Below are 24403 nucleotides of genomic sequence, written 5' to 3' on the forward strand. Positions count from 1 at the left end.
GTTCAGGGGTGGAAGCCACACCCAGGCAACAACCACAGGGCAGGTCTTAAGCACCAAGGCAGTCCTCTGGGAACAAGACAGGCCTCAAGCATCAGGGCAGTCCTCTGGGGAATAAGGCGACTGGCTTCAGTACACTCCTGGGCCAGTGGACATTACTGAAGAGTGACTCTGGAGGTCAAATAGTTATATTATACCCTATACTACCCCCACATCTGGTTTAGAATTGTCCCCTGTCAAGGATCCATGAAGTCTGGGGTGACAGAAGATTGGTGTCGAGTTCCTTTGTATGTGCTGGGGGAAAGCCCTTTAAAATATAAGTTGGGTGGGGAACGACTGCTTCACCGATCCTGGAGGGATGCCCAGCCTGCCAACAGCGAGACCCCCTTTATCTCACTGTCTGGGAGAAATTCACAAAGACCAACTGCCAAGCATGTGACCCAGGACACATGCAGCAGGCACAAGACAACGCCAGCTTTCTAAAAGTGGAATTTTCAGAATTGTGACTCAAAATCCAGCTTTACCATTAAAGAGAATTCCTACTTACAATTCATGTCAGACCAAACATGATATTTTTGCCTGCCCCAGTCAAATGTTAATAATAACAATAATCAATCCAGGGTTCTGGCCTAAAATCAGCAAGGCTAGGCCAAATCAGTAAACCAAACACAGAAGTGCCAATGCTATTACCACTAATACAATCACATCTACCAATCACTCGTGCCACTCATAGTGATTGAAAATAATTTTTCAAATTATTTTAAATAGATTTCTTTTTATTTAGTATTTTAAATCTACTATTTGGAATCTTTTTATTTTTTGATACACAATAGAACAATTTTCAAGGAAGACCTAACAATAATATTTACATTATACACATAATTACATCCATATACATTTATACAAAACAATCAAACTTCAATGTGACGCAGTTTCAAAAATAGCCCACTTTCCCACAAAAAATCAAAAAACAGATTATAATAGAAAAGAATCAAAAAAAGAAATGAAAGGATTTAAGGAAGAAAAATAAAGGGGGGATAGATAGAATCCCAGCAAAAGATGTCAAAAGTAGTATAAGCTTCACGTTTAAACACTGAAATCCTTTTGATTTATATATTCTTTTAAATAAACCTGACACCTTTTTTTTGTCGATACTTAAATTTGCCAAACACAATCAAATGTTAGCACTTATTAAACGTCATAGGATAAACCAATGTTATCCTATTGGAGGGGTAGGCCTCACAAAAGTTACAAATGAATGTAGTAGTTTTTCACTCCCAGGACATATACAACTTAAAACACATGTTCCAATTTTTAAATACAATGCACCATATTCTGTGGGCTGTTCAGACTTTCTTTAGGGGTGAAATGTGTATTAAAAGCGAAGGTTAAGGCCTGCCAAAAGGTTTATTTTGACAGGTCGAATTGGCAGTTTAATACTGCAATACAGGCTGCAGTGGCATGCCTGGGACACGATTTAAAGAGCTGCTTCAGTGCGTGGCACAATGAGAGTTGCAGGCCCACTAGTAGCATTTAATTTACAGGCCCTGAGTACCATGTAGTACCATATACTAAAGACTCCTAATGCCAATAAAAACAAATTTAGAAACCAGGAGGGGTGAAGGCAAAAAGGATTGGTTTGGCCCTTCAGAGAGGGCCATATCCAACTGTGTCCAAAAGCCATATTGAGAATCAACTAGGTTTTGTCCTGTATATACTACGTTTGATGTTCTATGTATGAGTATTTGATTTTTGTACCATAGTCCCGCCGTAAGATACGTGTATCTAATAGAATCATGAATACTTATATGTACAAAATATTGAAAGCGTCAGGGTAATTGATGGTGCCTTGTACGTAAATAAAAAAATGATAGTTCCCTCCATACTTTTTTCTGTTATACATGTTAGATGTTTTATGCCCAGGTATAGGAGGGTTATTTGGGCACACCCCCTAGTTGCATTTTTTTTTCCAAAGAACATGACAGGCACCAACTCACGGCTGGGACAAGGCACTTGCTTTATAGGTACAATGCCATCCAGGCACAAGTGGAGAAGGTCTGTTGGCTCCTGGCACTAAAGGGCGGCACATCAGGGGCACAATAATTCTCTAGACTCCTCCTGAAACTTCTAAGAGATCTGGTGTCACAGCAGAGAAGTTTTATTAGTCTCGGTGGTGGATTTGGGAGTAGATAGGCAACAATTGGCTGACAGTGGCAATACAACTAGATGGCAAGAAGTCAGGGGTTACTCGGTGGGGGTGAACCCTGAAGCTCACCCACTGGCTAGTCCTATCTTTACCTATCAAAGCAGTGATGGACTTGGCGACTAAAGGGGCCTTCTAATGAGTAATATGACAATAGGCTTTATAACTAAACCAGGTGTCAGCAAGCAAAGAAATATTCTGCTTCTCTTATTGATGACCATTGTTGAGGTTGTGAGAATGGCTAAGAGGACAAGCTTTTTTACTTTTCACTGCAGAACCGACCTTGGAACCTGGGTTAGGGCCATTGATCTATACTGCTTTGACAATTGTGAGTGCCTTGTGACAGTACAGGATCTTACCCATGGTGACCACAGGTCAGCAGAGACAGCGACAGTGGGATTCCAACATGTTTATAGAGTTGCTGTATATTTGGGGCTCTCAGTTCTTATCCACAAGTTACAGATATTATGTTATCAGATATTAGTATTATAGTTTTCATGGCACTAGACAGTGTAAAGATAAGACCACACTGTTGCAAACAACCAAGTTTTTAGGAGTTTGCGGAAACAAGCCCTGAGGCACAGAAGTTCGAGTAGGACTGGGAAACTTCAGCTCCAACTGAAGAGTGACAGAAGTGGGAGAATAGGGATGTGTTGTGAATAGGGATGTGTAGCAATACTACTTTGGCCTTGATAAAAGTAAATGTAACATGCATGTCTGGCAGAATGTATAAACACTGTTTTTATATGTACATATTTCTTAATATTACAGATTTTAAAGGGACGGTAATATATTTTCCTGCAGAAGGTGACGATATTTTTGTGGCTCACCGAAACGCGTCGATGCTTAAGGAAAAACACATGATATTTTGAGAGACAACAGTTTTTGACGCAAAGCTTAACTGTGCTCATCATTTTCCTGTGTTTCCATTTTTACTAATAGGAACTAAACTTTTCCTTGTATTTCTGTCCCGTTCTAATGTGTTTTTATGATGAAATTGTGTTTTATTTTATTATGAAATATGTTTTCTTGATATGGACCACATTGGTCATTTTTAATGTCTGCCTTGTTTAATAAATTTGTGACACGCATTGATTGTATTTTACCTTTTTGCATTGCCCTTTTTGATTGCTACATATATACCTAGTGAAGTGAGTTTTGTAAGTTGTTTGAGTAGTTTTACTCAGATTCATATGCCCAAGGGGACTTCTATTTCTTGACATTTGTGCTGTACAGCAGGTCATGCAGGGAAGTCATAGCAACCATAAAATGCAATGTTGTGATGTGAAAGTGAGTGCAGGTTTGGAGGCTAGGGAAGGAATGTGGTAAGATGCTGAACATAGAACTGCAAGAAACACCAAAGGGCCTTGACTCTGCTCAGTCATACCATTGTTGTTTAGGTTGTCCACTGGTGCACTGGAAATAATTTATGGACTTAGTAGACTGTGGTAGTCTAGATTTAGTTGTGCACGTTAGTGAGATTGTAGAGGATTTGTTTGGCTGTTTGACCTTTGTTGTGAGAGTTTGTCCCCCTGGTCTGTGGCCACTAACAAGTGTTGTGTAGTGTGGCTAGACTGGACCCGACCTGGGGGTGTGGATGGATCTTTGAGAGTGTTTAGTATAAGTGTTTGTGGAGTTTGTTTGTAGGTATGTCTGAAGGGTTGCATTGAGTGTCTGTTGGTGTCTCTGCAATTTGTTTGACTATTATGAAGGCTGTTCTTGTGTATATATTTCCTTTAGGTATATATTTATGATGTACTATATATAGAGCGTTGTTTATAAGTAATTTGAAAACTATATGCCAAATAAAAGGATTGTTAGCACTGTAAAGAGTGTGGACCTACATGTTTAGCTCCTTGGGTCTAGATATTAAATAATTCTAGGAGTGTTGCTCGGTATTGGCAATTGTTTCGCTTTTGAACATAGAACTGCAGCATCTGGAGGGGAGATGTGTTTTAGATGTATTGTAGGGAGTGGTGGTCCCCAAATAAATGGGAACATGTAGTGGGGACGTTGGTAGTGTCAAAAGTTTGGAGAATGTGTTAAGTGCTAACTTTTGAAAAGTTACTTAAAGTTAGGGAAAGGGGGTCTGACATAGAGGGTTTCAGTGCTTCTTATTGGGACAGAGTGACTCAAACGGCAAGGTGCAGTGTCAGAGGAAGAGCAAGGGTTATAGGGAGGAAGGGAGATACAATGCCTAGGGTAGGATGGTGAGGGAATGGCAGAAAATGATACTAAGAAACAAGATCACATTCAGAGACAGATGATCAACAATGTAGCGTCTAAATTGTGATTGTGGATTTTCAAAGCACTGTAACTAGGGTGACCAACCGTCGGTAAATTTCACAGACTGTCCCCAAATTACGAACGCCTTACAGACATCATACTAAAATCAAATTAGGGAATTTCAGGAAGGTATGCAGCTTCCCTGTGAGAGGCCCAATGAATTTTTAAGTTTCCACTCAGAGCCTCTGGCACTTATCTTTTAATCTGTAGACTGAGGCTGCCTGCAGCAGCCCCTCCTGGACCTTGCAAAGACTGAGGACTGGCCCATTGTCATTTTGAGACTGCAGACGATTATCACAGATAGAATGACAATGTGCCCTATTATAGTAACAGCTTGTGGTATGCCTTCTCCTGCAAAAATCTTGATTGCAGAAAGGGTCTGATGTCACTTTGCATACTGAAAAACTGTGAAGTGCACAATTGTCTCAACCTTATATAAACTTATTTTGACTTGTACTTATTTTGGTTGTCTCTTTACTTACTATTGTGCGACTTCCTCTGACACATCTGTAAAACGTGTTTTGTCCCAATTTTTTGTCCTGAATTTTGACCCTTTGGCCTCAATTTTTACAGCGATCGTCCTGTATTTGCACCCATGCCAGTTGGTCACCCTAACTGTAACAGGGGTTTTCATACCTACCAATTCACATGGTGCCACCGTGTGGCACACAATATCGGCACCCATCACACGGTCTCCCGGTGAGAAGCCAATATCACAAAGTGGCAGGGAAATCGAAGCGGAAAACCACTGTAAATAGTGTTTTCCCTGCTCAGTTTCAGAGGCTTTTAACTACCGACTTCCTTTAAAGGGTGTGAAAACACCCCAGGACACCATCGGCATCAGCCTCAGCTTTATTTCGGGGAGGGAGGACGGGGTGAGATTCAACAGGCACCGCCTCTTCAAAGCCCCACCCCTCCACATTGGCTAGATTGTTCTTCAAGTTGGCAGGTATGGGTTTTATCTGAACATTTGGTAGACTTTTCAAGGGGGAAGGAGTCAGTAACGTATTGTATGACAACGTAGAGGCCGGGTGGTTTAATGCTGTGTAAAACACCAAACTCTATATATAAACTTGCAGAACCGGCCAGGTTCGAGTCTCTGCATCGGCTCTACCAACATGCTGTGATTGTGATAAAATCACCTAATCGCATGCGATTTATACAAAAAAAAAGACAAATTATTGTAACCAATGTGTCTCCGTGCCCAAATAAATAATTTTAATAATAATTAATAATACAATGCTGTTACAGAAAAAAATGCTGATCGCAAACCAAATTCGAAACGGGTAAAACCAGGGGACATGGTACGAGAAGGTTCACCCTAGGTAATATAGCTACCCCTATTGTGCCAACGTAGTTCAATAGCAGGGAGCGTGCAAAGAAACGGATCTCTGCTGAGCAGTGATAAAAAGTTATACTAGTGGATTAACAACAAGAATCCAAAGTGCCTGGTTTAGTGTTAAAATCACCAGGAAAAAAGTGTTAACCAACCTTTTTCCCTACTAACATCGTCTGTTAAATTAGTAGACATAGCACAAGGGGAATGCTGAAGTACCAATGGAGGTTCGTGAAAAAAATAGTAGTTAATCTCTTTCATCAGATGTTTGCAATATGGATATTCTGTTGGAAATGGGCCAGGTATTGACAATCAGAGCATTAGTCTGCGGGACTGTATAGGTTTGTATGTGAATGTTACTAACACTCTTTGGCCTAGAGCCCTAAAGGGAAAACTTAAATGGAGGATTGAGCACCGATTCCCCAGGTTAGCTAAATCCTCCAAATAACTCAAACAGAATTTTTTTTTTGTTAAAGTTCACGACTCTGCCCCTTTCACTGATTTAGGAAACACACCTAACCATAATGATTTCATTAAATCCCACTTTCTCTCATTATCAATTGCAGCTGAGACATTTGATTATTATGTTTTTTAAGTGCTCCTGGTTCTCCTATTTTGAGTCTTTCAGGAGGGAACATCTAATAGTAAAACCACATAAGGAGCAGCCTCTAGGGGCATATGAATAAGTGGGAGGGGCCCAGTATAATCGCAGTGTTGATTGCACCATTAGAGGCTGAAGTTGGGATCGGGCAGATTGGCTGAGGAGGGACGTTGTCATTAATACTATTATCATTAATACTATTAATCAATATTTTTAGCATCCTGTTAATTTGTGCATACACGTTCAAACGAACGCTGCCCTATTGTACATTTTCAGTAGATGTGAAATATGGCTGTAGCAAAAGAAGAAACATTCCTTCAGGGTCTAAGAAATTACTGTTAAATCGACCGGCTTAAACGAATACAAGCTTTTATTGAAACATTTATACTGCCTTTACCTTTTTGGATTATATTACTAAACGATGAGAAAGTTGCTTCAACATTCCCAAGCATCTCTTCCGGGTATATGGAGGTGGTATGCCCTGAAGCCCCACTGTTACGGTAGTGTTTTTCAGCGGCACCCTTCTTTGGTTAGCAACTTATTTTTGTTCATTGCTTGATATTTGACTTCTTTGCCTGGGTATTTTCAACAAATGTTGTATTTCTGTAGGTTCCGTGTATGAACTGTTTGGAAATGAATGCTGCCTGCCAACAGGAGAAGAGATAAAAGTAACTGGAATTACAATTCACAAGGTCACAGCAAGTTTCTATAGCAGTGGAGACGACCAGGGCCTGCAGACAATTGATCTGCCACTTGATTTTCCAGGTATGATATAAACGTTATTTGGTTTGCATGGATTCTACTTTCTTATAGTCATTTACAGAATATGCAGCATTGCTTCACTTGCAGTTGGACTCTCCTACGGTTGTGTTTTTGCCCTGACACAACGCACACTCATTACTCATGTCGTATATGACAGTCTGGAGAGTGATTACATGATAACGTTTCTGTGAATACCAGTATGAGTTAAAGTAGGAGTGTTTAACTCTTTTTTTTTATATAATATATGTTTCTTATTTTCATACAGAACAATCCAAAAACAAACATTCTGGGGCTAATTAGCTTTGTCCGCCCGCCATAGCCCCGGGAAATGGGACCGCCCGCAATGCATGCGGCAGTCCCACATTTGCAACTTGGATGTGCCCGCCACACTGGTGGGCGCATCCCGCCTTTTTAACATTGCGGCGCGCAGTGCTGCCAGCAGCACCTACTGCAAGGTTAAAAATGCAAGTTGTGCATTTGAATGTACAACGTGACAGGCACCGTGCGGTGCCTGCCACGTTGTACATGCAAATGCAGAGGGGGCACCCCACCCCCAAAATACTGGGGGCCCGCTACGGGCTCCCAATGTCAAGGACCGCATGCCTGTCCGCCATGGAAAGGAAAATCCCTGCATGTATCGTATATGGATAGCTGTGTCTACCAGACACCGCCACCACATTAAAACCTTTTCCGCCCGGTCGACTCATCGACTGGGCGGAAAACCAGCAGAAGGTCTTTCCATCCGCCGGGGTTCCCCCCCGCCATAGTAATATGGCGGGGGAATTGGGTGGCGAATGGTGGATTATGGCGGGCGGATCGCCACCGCCATGCGGGCGGTGGCGATCCGCCCGCCATTGTAATCGACCCCTCTGAGTCACATTTGTCAATCAGTTTACAGTATAGTTATCGACAGCTCACGGTCAATTTTCAAAATTTACCTAGAATCCAATCCGTTTCTTCCATTAATTGTGCCAATCTCTGTTGCATTTCCATTTCAACGGTAGGGGACGTACATAGGTCCCCTCGATACTCGTTCCACTAGCCCCATTTTTTGTCCCATTTCTTGGGGACCCTCTTGATTTAGAAATCTCCTTCTCAGCAATCATACACTTATCTAATTCCTTAAACCATATTCTTGGAGATGGTCTATCCGCCACTCCCCATTTTCTAGCAATCTAGCATTTCACTAGAGTGCCTGTAACTTCTCAGCAATTAAGTAGGCATATTTGTGGTGTAAGGGTGAGTGTCTTCCCAAGTGCATCTTGGATGTGTTTTGTGGCCTCTTCCCATATGGGTCTTATAATCGGGCAGTCCCAAATAGTCTGGAAAGTTGCTTCCTGACCACAGCCTCAAAGACAGAGCACGTCTGATCGTGAACCTATATTCGCGAGCTTTACTCCAGTGAGATACACTCTATGTAGGATTTTTAGTCGGATTAGGCGGAACCGGAGAATAATAGCCGCCTCCCTTGGGGACATCAGCGCCGCCTGCCAATCCTCGTCATCGATGGCCCTAGGTCTGTCTGCCATTTTTCTTGAAGTGCGTGGAACGGGTCTGGCAGGTTCTTACACAGCTTCTTATACGTTAGGGATATGGTTTCGGTTAAAATTGGTTCCTCCAGCAGCCTATCCTCCAAAGGGGACGACTCTGGTATCTCGCTCATGTCCAGAAGTGCCGTCGTAAGGGCTTGTCTGATCTGCAAGTATCGGAAAGTTTACCCCTGAGCTAATTCATATTTTTTCTTGAGTTCCCGGAATGTAAGGATTTTGCCCTTCTTCACCAAATCCCCTATCGTGGAGATTCCGATGGTGTCCCACTTATCAAACCCAGGCTGATAACATAGCAGTCCTAGTTTTGTGGTGAACCAGAGTGGCGTGGCCTGGGTAAGCCCATTCGACCATCCAAGGCGAATAGTTGCCTGATGCCATACTGCCACTGTATGGGCCGTTGGTCCGATATAGCTAACCTTCCGGGACTTTGTGTACAACGTCCCCATATATCCCTCTCTGCCCATCTGATACCTGTCTAGCAAATATTCCAGATCCAATGGGAAACAGTATATCCAGTGGTTTACCACCGCTAGCTGCGAGGCCCAATAGTAGAGTCTCACATTCGGGAGAACGATCCCCATCGTACCATCCCTTGGTCAGCTTTCACAATGCAATACGAGGTGGTCCTCCGTTCCAAAATAGCATTCTAACCTCACTTTCCACGTTTAAAAAGTATGAGTCTGGAACCTTGTTTGGACAATTTTGAAGAGCGTATAAGAAGCGCAGAAGGGCCAACATCTTGACCAAGTCTTCTCGGCCCAGTAACGATAGGGGCAGAGATCGCCAGTGTTTGACATCACTGCGCAACCTGTCTAAAGGTACTGTTAGGTTTCGCCTTAAAAGATTTGAGGATCCGAGGTTATAAAAATCCAGAGGTATCGAAATCCTTCATTTAGCCCGAGGGGTGTTTAACTCTTGATTCCCTGAGTGGTTCTGGACTATAGAAAGGATTGGTATCCCATATTTCTGTTTTTAAACTTTTCAGATCCTCGTGATTTGCATCTTGGATAGGACAGTATAAGGGCTATGTTGTCCTGAAGAGCCAAGTAAGCACACACTTATGGTAAGCTCTTCAGTAAGAGCTGTAGGGGGATCTGACCATGTATTCAGTGGTAGATATGGGGCAGAAAAATAGGGTGATTTTCATGGACGGTAGCAGTGACCTGGCACCAGGAGAAAAAAAAAACTCTTACAGTTACTAGGCGGGCGGACCTTGCCAGCGCCGATGGTGGACGTGTGAGAGCAGTTCTCCGCGCCATCACCCACAAAATCCGGTCATAATCTTGTACAACACGGAGCCGAATAACATTTCTGTAGAGCGACATGACCCCCGGAGTCTATTGGTGACCTCGAGGGGGTTTGCAGAGACGCTTTGACTCCCAGATGCACCGCGACGAGCTGCTGGATGTCCCGATGCACAAGGCCCCAAAGCCTCAGACTAGCCTGGAGAGCTGCCCGGCTTGCATCGCCCGACGTGTGGCGGGGGCTGCAGCGTTTAATCCGGAGGAGCCGGGGAAACACTAAATTGCGGAAACCCTCCCAGCAGGCTGTCCTGGAGTGACTGTGGGGAAGGATAACTGCCCCCGGACTCGGCAAACAACAGCGCTGGAGCCCAGTGCAGCGCCCGGACATCGAGGAAGATAGGGGCGAGCCTGCGGCCCTGCTGGCGTGACGGCCGCGGCACCCTCGGGATCGCTCACCACGTTGTACCGGGGGAACAGTGAGTAACGCGGGCGGAAACATACTTATAAGGCCCTGAGGGGATACACACAACGTGGGAGCACAAGTGGCCAACGGTGAATCCCTAGCTCTTGACACACGTCCCCCCCGCCCGACGAGCCAACACGATCGGGAGAGGCCCTGGACATATGGGCTGCAGTGGGCCCTGGCAGTAATCGGGGGCAAGCGCCTGTAACCTACCAGATTGGAGCGGGCATCTACCTGTGGGAGCAAGGTGAGACCCGGCAGCACTGCTCCTAGGCCCCCCCCTCCCCCTCCCATCCTGGCACTATTACCTTGGGGCGGCTGACCTGCCCCCACAGTGTGCTGGACCACTGGGCTGAGCACTGAGAGGGCCCTGATACCCGGGCGAATTGTGGCTGCGCAGACGACCGGAGCGGGGCACCAACTGGAGGGAATATGCCTGGTATTACCGGACATCGGCTGCGGCCCCCCCTAATCAAGATCGGGCCTGCCTGCGAGCTCTCGGGGGGTGCCCTATGTGTGGTATACACTCCCCACACCAGACCGTGAACTGGTGGAGCCGCCCTTGACCGCTGGAGGAAACACCCTGCTGTGTGGCTGGTCCAGACCTCCAACAGTGTGCTACAGTCGACCACATCTACCCTGTCTAAAGAAGAAGGGGTAATCTCACAAGACCTGGTGGAGAGGCATAGTGGAGTGCTAACGAGGGGAGGGCTGCGTTGTGACTGGCCACTAGAAGCGGAGAGGATTAAACTGTTTCCTAGCGTATTATCCGGACACCATGGGCAAGGGAGATAAAACGCAAACTAAGCTCCCCTTTGAGCAGTGCAGAACGTAGGCCCCTGACCTACAACAGCCCGAGCCGTCGCAGCAGAATAGGAGTTCGAAGGGCTCGATCTACTCGGACATCAAGGAGCTGCTAGTTACTATGGAAAAGGGTCTACAGGACAGCATGGCGTCGTTAGGCACAAAGATCGACTCCCTGACCTATCGAATGGACCAGATGTCCGAAAGAGTGAATAAGCATACGGAGAGATTGGACATGTCAGAGAGACGCCTGACCGAAATGGAAGAGGCACAAATGGAACTTGATAAAGATCGTAAACAGATGGGAAGGCTCCTACAGGTTATACAAGACCGGTCAGAAGATTTGGAAGCCCGCTCTAGGCGCTCTAACATATGTATCACAGTAGTTTCGGACACTACGCAAACTGGAAAAATTGAGCTGTTTGTAGAGAAACTACTGATCACGCTACTGTGAGATGACGTCTTCTCGCCCATGTTCATAGCTGAGAGGGCGCACCGCACTCTGGGCCCTCGACCTCGTCCGGTAGCCCCCCGAGGCCAATTATCGCGAAACTACTCAACTACAGAGATAGAGACACGGCGCTGAGGATAGCCAGAGAAAAGGGGAAGCTACAATTTGAGGGCGCAGCTATCTCCGTATATCCGGACTTTACTGAGAAGGTGCAGAAGGAACGCAGGCACTTCGCCCCATACAAGCAGCGACTCCGCGACCTTGGGTTGGATTATGCTATGCTGTACCCGGCGAAACTCAGGATCAACAGACAAGGGCACTCTCATTTTTTCACCGACCCAAAAGAACTACAGAAGTCCCTAAAAACCTGGACTAAGGAGCAGAGACACAGCCCCAGAAGCCAGTCTGGAGAACAGGAAAATGCCAGTTGCCTGGATGAGCAGGATTAGGTTTTCTGCACCCCTTTGTTCTTCTGTGGTATTGTCGGAGCATGAGTTGCGTCACGGCCTGCACTTTGGTGAGACGTAGGGCTCAGACTTGTGGAGTGCGCGAAATGGCAGTCGGCCGAGAGTGGGAAAGCATGCAGAGGGCGCACGAGAGCTGTGGAGTCCTGCAAATTGGTGAGATCTTTTCATGTTGTTTTCCCCTATAGACTGTATGGGGACTGAACTTAACAAATACAGTGGGGGCTGGGGTCCGCTTTTGTACATTACTGACTGCTACCATGGTTGAGCATGAGGTGGGAGGGATTGGCTACACAGTTGTGGGAGGTCGCTGAAAGATGCATAATGTTTTATTGCCGGTGGCTCACGTTGTATGATATAGATAGGGTGATGGCGCTTGGAGCGAAATTGAGTTATGCGTTCGTCAGCATTTGTTATTTGTTCTTCTTCTGGCGACCTCAGCCCTAGCGCTGTACGCACTAATGAGTCCCGAGCGGGACCCTTTGGGATTTTTGGGAAGTTTCAGGGGGGGGAAGTAATTGCATGCTATGCCGAGTTGGGGTTGGTCTGCTGTGGGAGGGGGGGAGGTCCTATGGGGAGAGAGAAGCGTTATTGTTCTAGGATGTATGCATATTGTCTTTAGTCTCCACACCCACTACTAGCTCACTGCAGAATGGTCCATGTTCACAGCACACTAGCCACATGGAACACCACACCTGGCAGGCTACCTCTTGTAGACACTGCGCCAGGCACGCTAAGTGTGACCCATCATAATGTCTAACACAATGAGAATGCAGGAACATACACAGTCAGCCACTATACGGGCGCTTACATGGAATGTCAGGGGGCTGAATGACTTCAGAAAGTTGAGAAAGGTATTGGGATACTTAAAAAGACATAACATAGACATAGCGTTGCTACAGGAAAAACCCCTGCCACTACCGAGTAGTATGCTACACAGCAGGGGATTGGAGGGAAACGTAGCTGTAGCCGGGTTCACTACTCATGCCAGGGGGGTCATCACATGGGTGAACCCGGGTTCGAAACTCCTATTACATACTCTGAGTCCCGATCCGGAGGGCAGATACGTAATTGCGACATGTAAGGGACTGGGGTTGGATTTGCTGGCTGTCGACGCATACAGTCCCAACTACGAAGCCCCAGATTTTTATGAAACTCTAGTGGACAAAATCAGTACATATGACACATCCCAAATACTTTGGGGAGGAGACTTTAGTTTGACATTGAACCCAGACGTGGACAGGTCTACTGGACCGCCTCGCAGACCATAGACATCTGCATAGATGCTAGCAGCCAGACTGTTAGTGTTGGACATGGAAGATGTTTGGAGAAGCAGAAATGGTGGGCCGGGAGGGTACACGCATTACTCAGCCTATCACGGTGTGCACACGAGAATAGACTATTGGTTTGCCACCCCGGGTACAAACCGAAGCGTCAGGCAATGCACGGTATTACCACGTACGCTGTCTGACCATTCCCCCATACTTCTGGAGGCCCCTGTGAAGAGAATTCCCCCTTTACATGGCGCTTTCCGCCATATACGCTCCTAGACCTGGTTTTTCGAGGCGAAATGGCAGAGTTGATAGAATTATTTTTTGAAAAAAATGTTGGTTCGGTGGAGGACATCCAAACTGTGTGCTAAGCGTTCAAAGTTTACATAGGAGGCATCGCGATGTCTAAGCATTCTAGTGTCCTGAAGGCGATAAGACGCCGGTTGACGTAACTAGAAAGGCAGCTGCAAGCCCTTGAGGAACAGCAGTGGTCTCGACCAGATGAGGCCACGGAGGAGGAAATTAAAAAACTCCTAGTAGAATACCATGATGAAGCGGACAGGGAGGTTAAGCACCTGGGCAAATATGCCACTGCACGCACATATGGAGAAGGTGAAATATCCGGCTCAGAACTAGCTAACATTCTCAAAGGTAGGAGAGGGAAACCACTAGTCACAGAAATGAAGGATGCGGATGGGCGCAGCGCCTCCGATGAAGCGGATATTTCAGCCATCTTTAGAGATTAATATTCGGAACTGTACTCCTCGAAGAGCAGTGATCTGACAGCTGAAATCCTAGATTACTTAGAGCATATAAAGTTGCCGTTCCTCACGGACTCCCAAAGGGAGTTCCTCATGTATCCTATACAAAACAACGAAATCAGGGACGCCCTAGCCTCAATGCCATCGGGTAGCGCGCCTGGCATAGATGGGCTGACAGTGGACTTTTATAAAACATTTCTGGAGCAGCTGCTACCTCATATTTCCACTCTGATGAGTGAAATCTGCATCCAGGGAAGTATGCGGAGCTCCATGAGAGAAGCCATGATTGTCACAATACTTAAGACGCATGACGAATGCAGATCATACCGACCACTGCCGCTGCTGAATGTAGACACTAAACTATATGCTAAAGTACTAGCGACCAGATTAGCGCTGCTGGCCCCCGAGTTGGTGGCCCCAGAGCAGTCAGGGTTTATCCCCAGCAGGAATTTTACTTATAATATAAGGACGGTGCTGGGGACTATTCAACACATTAAGCAGGACGTGACAGCAGCAGCTATATTTCTTGACATGGAAAAAGCGTTCGACTCGGTGGAATGGCCGTTCCTGTTGCAGGTTCTGCGACGAATGGGAATTGGGGAGCCCTTCTACAAATGGTGGGAGCCCTCTACCAAGGGCCCTCAGCTAGAGTGAGAGTCGGCAACGCGATTTCACAACCCCTATACATAGGCAGAGGCACCTGCCAGGAATGTCCTTTATCTCCTTTGCTGTATGCATTGGCGGCAGAACCCTTGGCCTGCGCCCTGAGAGAATACCACAGCCACAAGGACATACGGTTTCTGACCTACAAAATAGTAGTCTCCATGTACGCCGATGATACGCTGCTATACGTGCATGATCCCGCGACCAACCTCCCCCCGCTGCTGAGAGAAATTGTTCACTTTGGTGCGCTCTCCGGTCTCAAAGTCAACTGGGCAAAATCTATTGTCTTCCCTCTTATGCCTGTGACCAGGCAAGTGGAAACGGAATACCCCCTCCAGTGGTCCGAGGACCCGATCAGGTATCTTGGAATACAAATACACACGGACCCGGATCTGCTCATCGGCCAAAACTATGGTCGAGCGATTAGCAAGTTGGAGGATGACATAGCTATTTGGTGTAAATTGCCTCTCACTCTGATGGGTCGCATAGCTATCATGAAGATGGTGGTCCTGCCGCGCTTTCTGTTCCTTTTCAACGCTCTCCCAATAGTGCTATCTAAGGCTTTTTTTCAGCGACTGATGAGCCTCATGATCAGTCTAGCTTGGGTGGGGAAGCAGCCCAGGCTTAAGTGGTCGACACTTACTCTGCCTTACGGCTTGGGAGGCCTGGCAGCCCCGGACCTTGAACTTTATTATAGAATAGCTCAGGCGTCTCACCTGCACACCTGGGTACACGGAGACAAGATGATCCTGCATGTTCGTATGGAGCAACTTTTTGCGCACCTGCAGCCGCTCCCGGCCACGATTTGTTTGCCCCTGAACCGTAAAACCGGAGTGCTAAACTCCATAACTACTACTAACCATGCGTGGCACTCGCTTCTGCAACGGCAAGGGGGTGCGCTACTATACTCACCAGACATGCCATTGGACTGGATGATTTGGCTCCCCCCTATGGGTGAGAAAGGTGTTTCGAGTGAGTTGGAGAAATTAGGTCTTCACCGAGCAGGTGACCTGTTTCAGGATTGTGTGGTCAAAACCTGGAATCAAGTGAGCGGCGATAGCTGTGGAATCTCTATGCTGCAACGATTCCAATTCCACAGGACGCGGAGTGTACTTTCGGAGCTGCTAGGTCCGGACATGGGGAAGCCTCCGGACGTCCCGGAATTGACTTATGTGATCAAGGCCAAGGAGCCAAGGAAGCTTCTCACGAATATGTACAGGGTGGCTAGGGCCCAAGGAGAGCATCAGCTTATGAAAGCAAGGTTGGCATGGCAGAGAGACCTGGAGACCACGCTAGATGACATGACATGGCGATACTGCTGCAAAAGCACAAAGCCGATATCGCTAAATGGCCGGCACAGGTTAATCCATTTCAAATTCCTGCAAAGGGTGTACTACACCCCGGAGAGACTTCACAGATACGGACTGAGGCAAACGGCAGAATGCGAGCGCTGTCATGCTGCCAATGCTGACTTCATGCACTTGGCATGGAACTGCCCGGGCATCCAATCTTTCTGGAGTGACGTCTTCTCGGAAATGAGCAAAATCCTGGAAGTGGACATGCCACCGGATCCGGGCTTGGTGCTCATTGGTAATTCCAAGCGGCTTCCGGTCGCAATTCGCCGGCTTACGGACATGGGGATGTTAATGGCTAAGAGAGTTGTAGCGCACTGCTGGATGAGGGGGCCTCTTCCAACCAGACATAGGTGGGAGCGAGATATGCTGTATTGTAGCACTCAAGTGGAGAATTACAGTGAACTGCTACCCCCCAAGAGCCGCCCTAAAAACTTTTGGGTACTGTACCAAACTTACCTTGCTGGGAGGGAGCGAGAGGAATCTGACAGTCTGGAGAGGGGGACGCAGGATCGGCAAGCAGACAACTACTTGGGACTTTAGGGGGACTCCACACCAGGTACAGAGATGGCTCTATGGAGCAAGATAGAGGAGCGGAGTAGCGCAAGTACTGTCTAGAGGGGAGGGGGTGTAATACAGTTGCTCTGAACTCTCTGGGGAGGGCTAGGTTACAGAAGCGGGGACAGATATTTAGAGGGGTTAGCCAAGAGGGGGGACAGACATAACTTGGGGACATGTTCAGCCTAGGGGTGGCTGTGAAACTGATCTGGGTGTCATTTTGGCACATACACCTTTCTTATACACGGTGAGCGCAAGGAGGGAGGGTGTGGGGGGGAGACAGGACCATTTAATGAGATGGGGGTTAGTTTTAGTTCAGTTTTGTCACTTACACGATTGTTATCCACTTACACTGTAGAGTGGCAGGGAGGGGAATGTAGGGAAGTATGATAGAAGAAAACAATGAAAACATGCTAGATGACTGTACTCTATGATCTATTTAGCGGTGGTAACTGTGTATTGGGCAGCGCCTCTGAGGACTACGCCGCCGGACCCCCGGGTTGTCGGCTGATGGGCTGTGTACAAATTTGTCTATTGCATAAGCTGAAATGAGTATAACATGGCCGGCCCCTGAGGTTGTAGGCTCGGAGCTGTGTAACCGAAGTTCATGACAATAAAAAAATGTAAAAAAGCAAAAAAAACTCTTACAGTTACTAAGCTGTAAGGTATTGTCTATGGCAGCATTGTGTAATGTGGTGTAAGGCAAAAGTGAACGTGAATGTTTTTTATTCTGACCAGTTCCTTGCTTTTCCGTTTTTCATCAAAATTAATGGAAATTTCTACTTGTATTAAAAAGTTATTGCTAGAAGGCACAGGTTTTGGTATGATTATTGAAGTATTGACAATTGGTTAGGATGGGTTTGAAAACCTCCCCTTCTGTATAGTACCATAATGGGTGGATTTTAATGTGGTGCTGCCCAAATATTGTATAAAAAATATTGACAACCAAAATATTGAGAGGTAAGTATATCTAAGTATGTGTTAACTAAAGTTAACTGTACTTAACCCCACATCTATGTTCCTTAAAAGACAAATATATATATATATATGTGTGTGTGTGTGTGTGTATATATATCTGTGTATATATATATATATATATATATATATATATATATATATATCCAAAGCACCCTCCTGAAAGAAAGGCAGAGGCCACAACGGGGAACACTTTGAAAGCTGATTTATTGCAGGGTTTAAAACGGCACTCCGGGCGTATGCATTTCCGCTGTGTAGCTTCGTCAGCGCCCAGCGTGGTACTCAGCAGGATGGTCGAGTGCCTGTCAATTGGTTGATAGTTCATACACTGCCCCATTTGTAGAACGCTCCGCCCTAGGTGGTGTCAACCAGAACCAATCACAGTGTTTTTAGAGCGCAAAAGCACTTCAAGTCCCAGCATGCAGTGTAAAGCTGGGATAGGGCAGCCGAATGGAAGCGCGACCCACAAAGTGGCACTCGAACATTTCTCTTACTGTTGCCGTGTCCCGTGCAGTGTACAGCTTCCTCGGGTCCCCGACTGCACAAACCTTGTCATCAGGGAGCAATTTCACGGGGAAAAGTCCGACAGTGCGTCTCTCCCAATGCGGAGTTGATAACTCCGACACCGCTGTGTTTCTCCCTGTTGGCGGGGATGGACCTGATCAGTTTCAATATCTTGAAAGGAAAAGTCTCTTGCCGAGGCAAGAAAGGACGCCAGTGTCGATCTGGTCAGCTTGCGTGCAGGAACCTCTGTAAATTGCCGCTGGCTGGCAATTGTCAATATCCAAAGCACCCTCCTGAAAGAAAGGCAGAGGCCACAACGGGGAACACTTTGAAAGCTGATTTATTGCAGGGTTTAAAACGGCACTCCGGGCGTATGCATTTCCGCTGTGTAGCTTCGTCAGCGCCCAGCGTGGTACTCAGCAGGATGGTCGAGTGCCTGTCAATTGGTTGATAGTTCATACACTGCCCCATTTGTAGAACGCTCCGCCCTAGGTGGTGTCAACCAGAACCAATCACAGTGTTTTTAGAGCGCAAAAGCACTTCAAGTCCCAGCATGCAGTGTAAAGCTGGGATAGGGCAGCCGAATGGAAGCGCGACCCACAAAGTGGCACTCGAACATTTCTCTTACTGTTGCCGTGTCCCGTGCAGTGTACAGCTTCCTCGGGTCCCCGACTGCACAAACCTTGTCATCAGGGAGCAATTTCACGGGGAAAAGTCCGACAGTGCGTCTCTCCCAATGCGGAGTTGATAACTCCGACACCGCTGTGTTTCTCCCTGTTGGCGGGGATGGACCTGATCAGTTTCAATATCTTGAAAGGAAAAGTCTCTTGCCGAGGCAAGAAAGGACGCCAGTGTCGATCTGGTCAGCTTGCGTGCAGGAACCTCTGTAAATTGCCGCTGGCTGGCAATTGTCAATATCCAAAGCACCCTCCTGAAAGAAAGGCAGAGGCCACAACGGGGAACACTTTGAAAGCTGATTTATTGCAGGGTTTAAAACGGCACTCCGGGCGTATGCATTTCCGCTGTGTAGCTTCGTCAGCGCCCAGTGTGGTACTCAGCAGGATGGTCGAGTGCCTGTCAATTGGTTGATAGTTCATACACTGCCCCATTTGTAGAACGCTCCGCCCTAGGTGGTGTCAACCAGAACCAATCACAGTGTTTTTAGAGCGCAAAAGCACTTCAAGTCCCAGCATGCAGTGTAAAGCTGGGATAGGGCAGCCGAATGGAAGCGCGACCCACAAAGTGGCACTCGAACATTTCTCTTACTGTTGCCGTGTCCCGTGCAGTGTACAGCTTCCTCGGGTCCCCGACTGCACAAACCTTGTCATCAGGGAGCAATTTCACGGGGAAAAGTCCGACAGTGCGTCTCTCCCAATGCGGAGTTGATAACTCCGACACCGCTGTGTTTCTCCCTGTTGGCGGGGATGGACCTGATCAGTTTCAATATCTTGAAAGGAAAAGTCTCTTGCCGAGGCAAGAAAGGACGCCAGTGTCGATCTGGTCAGCTTGCGTGCAGGAACCTCTGTAAATTGCCGCTGGCTGGCAATTGTCAATATCCAAAGCACCCTCCTGAAAGAAAGGCAGAGGCCACAACGGGGAACACTTTGAAAGCTGATTTATTGCAGGGTTTAAAACGGCACTCCGGGCGTATGCATTTCCGCTGTGTAGCTTCGTCAGCGCCCAGCGTGGTACTCAGCAGGATGGTCGAGTGCCTGTCAATTGGTTGATAGTTCATACACTGCCCCATTTGTAGAACGCTCCGCCCTAGGTGGTGTCAACCAGAACCAATCACAGTGTTTTTAGAGTGCAAAAGCACTTCAAGTCCCAGCATGCAGTGTAAAGCTGGGATAGGGCAGCCGAATGGAAGCGCGACCCACAAAGTGGCACTCGAACATTTCTCTTACTGTTGCCGTGTCCCGTGCAGTGTACAGCTTCCTCGGGTCCCCGACTGCACAAACCTTGTCATCAGGGAGCAATTTCACGGGGAAAAGTCCGACAGTGCGTCTCTCCCAATGCGGAGTTGATAACTCCGACCTCGCTGTGTTTCTCCCTGTTGGCGGGGATGGACCTGATCAGTTTCAATATCTTGAAAGGAAAAGTCTCTTGCCGAGGCAAGAAAGGACGCCAGTGTCGATCTGGTCAGCTTGCGTGCAGGAACCTCTGTAAATTGCCGCTGGCTGGCAATTGTCAATATCCAAAGCACCCTCCTGAAAGAAAGGCAGAGGCCACAACGGGGAACACTTTGAAAGCTGATTTATTGCAGGGTTTAAAACGGCACTCCGGGCGTATGCATTTCCGCTGTGTAGCTTCGTCAGCGCCCAGCGTGGTACTCAGCAGGATGGTCGAGTGCCTGTCAATTGGTTGATAGTTCATACACTGCCCCATTTGTAGAACGCTCCGCCCTAGGTGGTGTCAACCAGAACCAATCACAGTGTTTTTAGAGCGCAAAAGCACTTCAAGTCCCAGCATGCAGTGTAAAGCTGGGATAGGGCAGCCGAATGGAAGCGCGACCCACAAAGTGGCACTCGAACATTTCTCTTACTGTTGCCGTGTCCCGTGCAGTGTACAGCTTCCTCGGGTCCCCGACTGCACAAACCTTGTCATCAGGGAGCAATTTCACGGGGAAAAGTCCGACAGTGCGTCTCTCCCAATGCGGAGTTGATAACTCCGACACCGCTGTGTTTCTCCCTGTTGGCGGGGATGGACCTGATCAGTTTCAATATCTTGAAAGGAAAAGTCTCTTGCCGAGGCAAGAAAGGACGCCAGTGTCGATCTGGTCAGCTTGCGTGCAGGAACCTCTGTAAATTGCCGCTGGCTGGCAATTGTCAATATCCAAAGCACCCTCCTGAAAGAAAGGCAGAGGCCACAACGGGGAACACTTTGAAAGCTGATTTATTGCAGGGTTTAAAACGGCACTCCGGGCGTATGCATTTCCGCTGTGTAGCTTCGTCAGCGCCCAGCGTGGTACTCAGCAGGATGGTCGAGTGCCTGTCAATTGGTTGATAGTTCATACACTGCCCCATTTGTAGAACGCTCCGCCCTAGGTGGTGTCAACCAGAACCAATCACAGTGTTTTTAGAGCGCAAAAGCACTTCAAGTCCCAGCATGCAGTGTAAAGCTGGGATAGGGCAGCCGAATGGAAGCGCGACCCACAAAATGGCACTCGAACATTTCTCTTACTGTTGCCGTGTCCCGTGCAGTGTACAGCTTCCTCGGGTCCCCGACTGCACAAACCTTGTCATCAGGGAGCAATTTCACGGGGAAAAGTCCGACAGTGCGTCCCTCCCAATGCGGAGTTGATAACTCCGACACCGCTGTGTTTCTCCCTGTTGGCGGGGATGGACCTGATCAGTTTCAATATCTTGAAAGGAAAAGTCTCTTGCCGAGGCAAGAAAGGACGCCAGTGTCGATCTGGTCAGCTTGCGTGCAGGAACCTCTGTAAATTGCCGCTGGCTGGCAATTGTCAATATCCAAAGCACCCTCCTGAAAGAAAGGCAGAGGCCATATATATATCACTGCAAAAACCATAGGTTTCATGGGTGTTATAGTTAACTGGACATTTCACTCGTACAAAACCATAGAAAGTCCTCCGTTATAGTTAGTTCTGCTAACTATAACTAGCGCGCCTGCAATGCACTGCTGATGATGCCACATATTACATCATTCATGGCATGGTCAGTGACATCACTGATGACATCTCAAATGAAATCACTGATAACATCACTGATGAAATCATCCAGGTGACAATCTGATACACCTCATCACACACTAGTATAACCTTTCACCACTCACTGTAAAATACAGAGTCCCATATTTGAAACCATTCACACTCACTATGGGCGAATTTTGCGGATTCGCAGCCCGCGAATTCGCGTGAAATGGCAAAAAAATCTGCGAGTTTGCGGATTTTCCAGCGAACTCGCGGATTTGTTTTGTCATTTGCACAAATAATGTGACATGTGTGTCTGTAACTTTTCCACCGCACCGAAAGGCACCTAGGTCCCTCAAGTGAGCTGTCCATCATAGTGAGGAAAGGGCGGGAAGACGTTGCATACCCTGGTGTGTGTGTGGCGGGGCCAAATGGGCAGGGCTTCTATGCGAGTTCACATGCCTCTTGTTTATAAAGGGTCAGAGACCGATCAGAGCAGCAGATGAGAAGAAAGCAGCCTCCTGGTCACAGTAACTACACAGGGATTGCGCTCGATAAACTCGTGGATGCAAAGACCTCCATCAAGGATTACATCTAATTGTAGGCGGTAGATATGGAGAGGAAGCACACCTGAACCGTGCTCACTAGTTGGGCTGATTATAATGCGCGACTGAATTGGAGCTTCAACTCGGGCACCTGCTCATATCTGTAAGTGCTTTCTGTTGAGGTTTAATTTTTGTGACAGAAGCATCGTGCCAGAATGAATCCTGCCTGCACATTTATCCACAATGATGCCACAGGTTGTGCCATACCTCTACTCAACTGGAGTACTTTCTATTGGTTAATCAGTAAGTGATACCTCGTTGGGCAAATGTATAGTGCTTTTGCTACACTACAGCTGAGAGGCCCAGAAGAGTTGTCTCCAGTGACATGTGTCTGTAACTCTGCCACCGCGCTGACAGACGCCGAGTTCCCTCGAGTGAGCTGTCCATCATAGTGAGGGAACGTCGGGAAAACGTTTCATACCCTAGTGTGTGTGTGGCGGGGCCCAAACAGGTGGGGCTTCTATGCGAGTTCACATGCCTCTTGTTTATAAAGGGTCAGAGACCGATCAGAGCAGCAGATGAGAAGAAAGCAGCCTCCTGGTTGCAAAGACCTCCATCAAGGATTACATCTAATTGTAGGCGGTAGATATGGGGAGGAAGCACACCTGGACCGTGCTCACTAGTTGTTTGGGCTGATTATAATGCACAACTGAATTAGAGCTTCAACTCGGGCACCTGCTCATATCTGTAAGTGCTTCCTGCTGAGGTTTAATTTTTGTGACAGAAGCAACGTGCCAGAATGAATCCTGCCTGCATATTCATCCACGATGATGCCACTGGTTGTGCCATACCTCTACTCAACTGGAGTACTTTCTATTGGCTAATCAGTAAGTGCTACCTCGTTGGGTAAATGTATAGTGCTTTTGCTACACTACAGCTGCATAAAGGCCCAGAAGAGTTGTCTCCAGTGACGTGTGTCTGTAACTTTGCCACCGCATCGATAAGGGCACCGAGGTCCCTCGAAGGAGCTGTCCATCACAGTGAGGAAACGGCGGGAAAACGTTGCATACCCTAGTGTTTGTGTGGCGGGGCCAAACGGGCGGGGCTTCTATGTGTGTTCACATGCCTCTTGTTTATAAAGGGTCAGAGACTGATTAGAGCACCAGATGAGAAGAAAGCAGCCTCCTGGTCAACGGAAAGTACACGGGGATTGCGCTCGAGAAACTCGTGGATGCAAAGACCTCCATCAAGGATTACATCTAATTGTAGGCAGTAGATATGAGGAGGAAGCACTCCTGGACTGTGCTCACTAGTTGTTTGGGCTGATTATAATGCGCGACTGAATTGGAGCTTCAACTCGGGCAACTGCTCATACCTGTAAGGGCTTCCTGTTGAGGTTTAATTTTTGTGAGCGAAGCATCGTACCAGAATGAATTCTGCCTGCATATTTATCCACGATGATGCCACCGGTTGTGCCATACCTCTACTCAACTGGAGTACTTTCTACTGGCTAATCAGTAAGTGCTACCTTGTTGGGTAAATGTATACTGCTTTTGCTACACTACAGCTGCGTAAAGGCCCAGAAGAGTTGTCTACAGTGACGTGTGTCTGTAACTTTGCCACTGCGCCTACAGGCGCCGAGGTCCCTCGAGTGAGCTGTCCATCATAGTGAGGAAATGGCAGGAAAACGTTGCATACCCTAGTGTGTGTGGCGGGGCCAAACGGGCAGGGCTTCTACGCAAGTTCACATGCTTCTTGTTTATAAAGGGTCACAGACTGATCCGAGTAGCAGATGAGTAAAAAGCAGCCTCCTGGTCACAGTAAGTACACAGGGATTGCGCTCAAGAAACTTGTGGATGCAAAGACCTCCATCAAGGATTACATCTAATTGTAGGCGGTAGATATGGGGAGGAAGCACACCTGGACCGTGCTCACTAGTTCTTTGGGCTGATTATAATGCGCAA

General features: G+C 47.2%; 1 protein-coding gene across 2 annotated transcripts in view; it reads left to right on the forward strand.

Annotated features, from left to right (window-relative positions):
• The window catches only part of THEMIS (thymocyte selection associated), a 660092-nt gene that overhangs the window by 238994 nt on the left and 396695 nt on the right, over positions 1 to 24403 (forward strand). For both annotated transcript variants that reach the window (XM_086927011.1, XM_086927012.1), the window contains exon 2: positions 7033 to 7188. In XM_086927011.1, the coding sequence (XP_086783137.1) occupies positions 7033 to 7188 (156 nt within the window). The remainder of the gene's footprint in view (positions 1 to 7032; positions 7189 to 24403) is intronic.

This window comes from Lissotriton vulgaris, chromosome 6, assembly GCF_964263255.1.
Source record: "Lissotriton vulgaris chromosome 6, aLisVul1.2, whole genome shotgun sequence".
Taxonomy (NCBI): Eukaryota; Metazoa; Chordata; class Amphibia; order Caudata; family Salamandridae; genus Lissotriton; species Lissotriton vulgaris.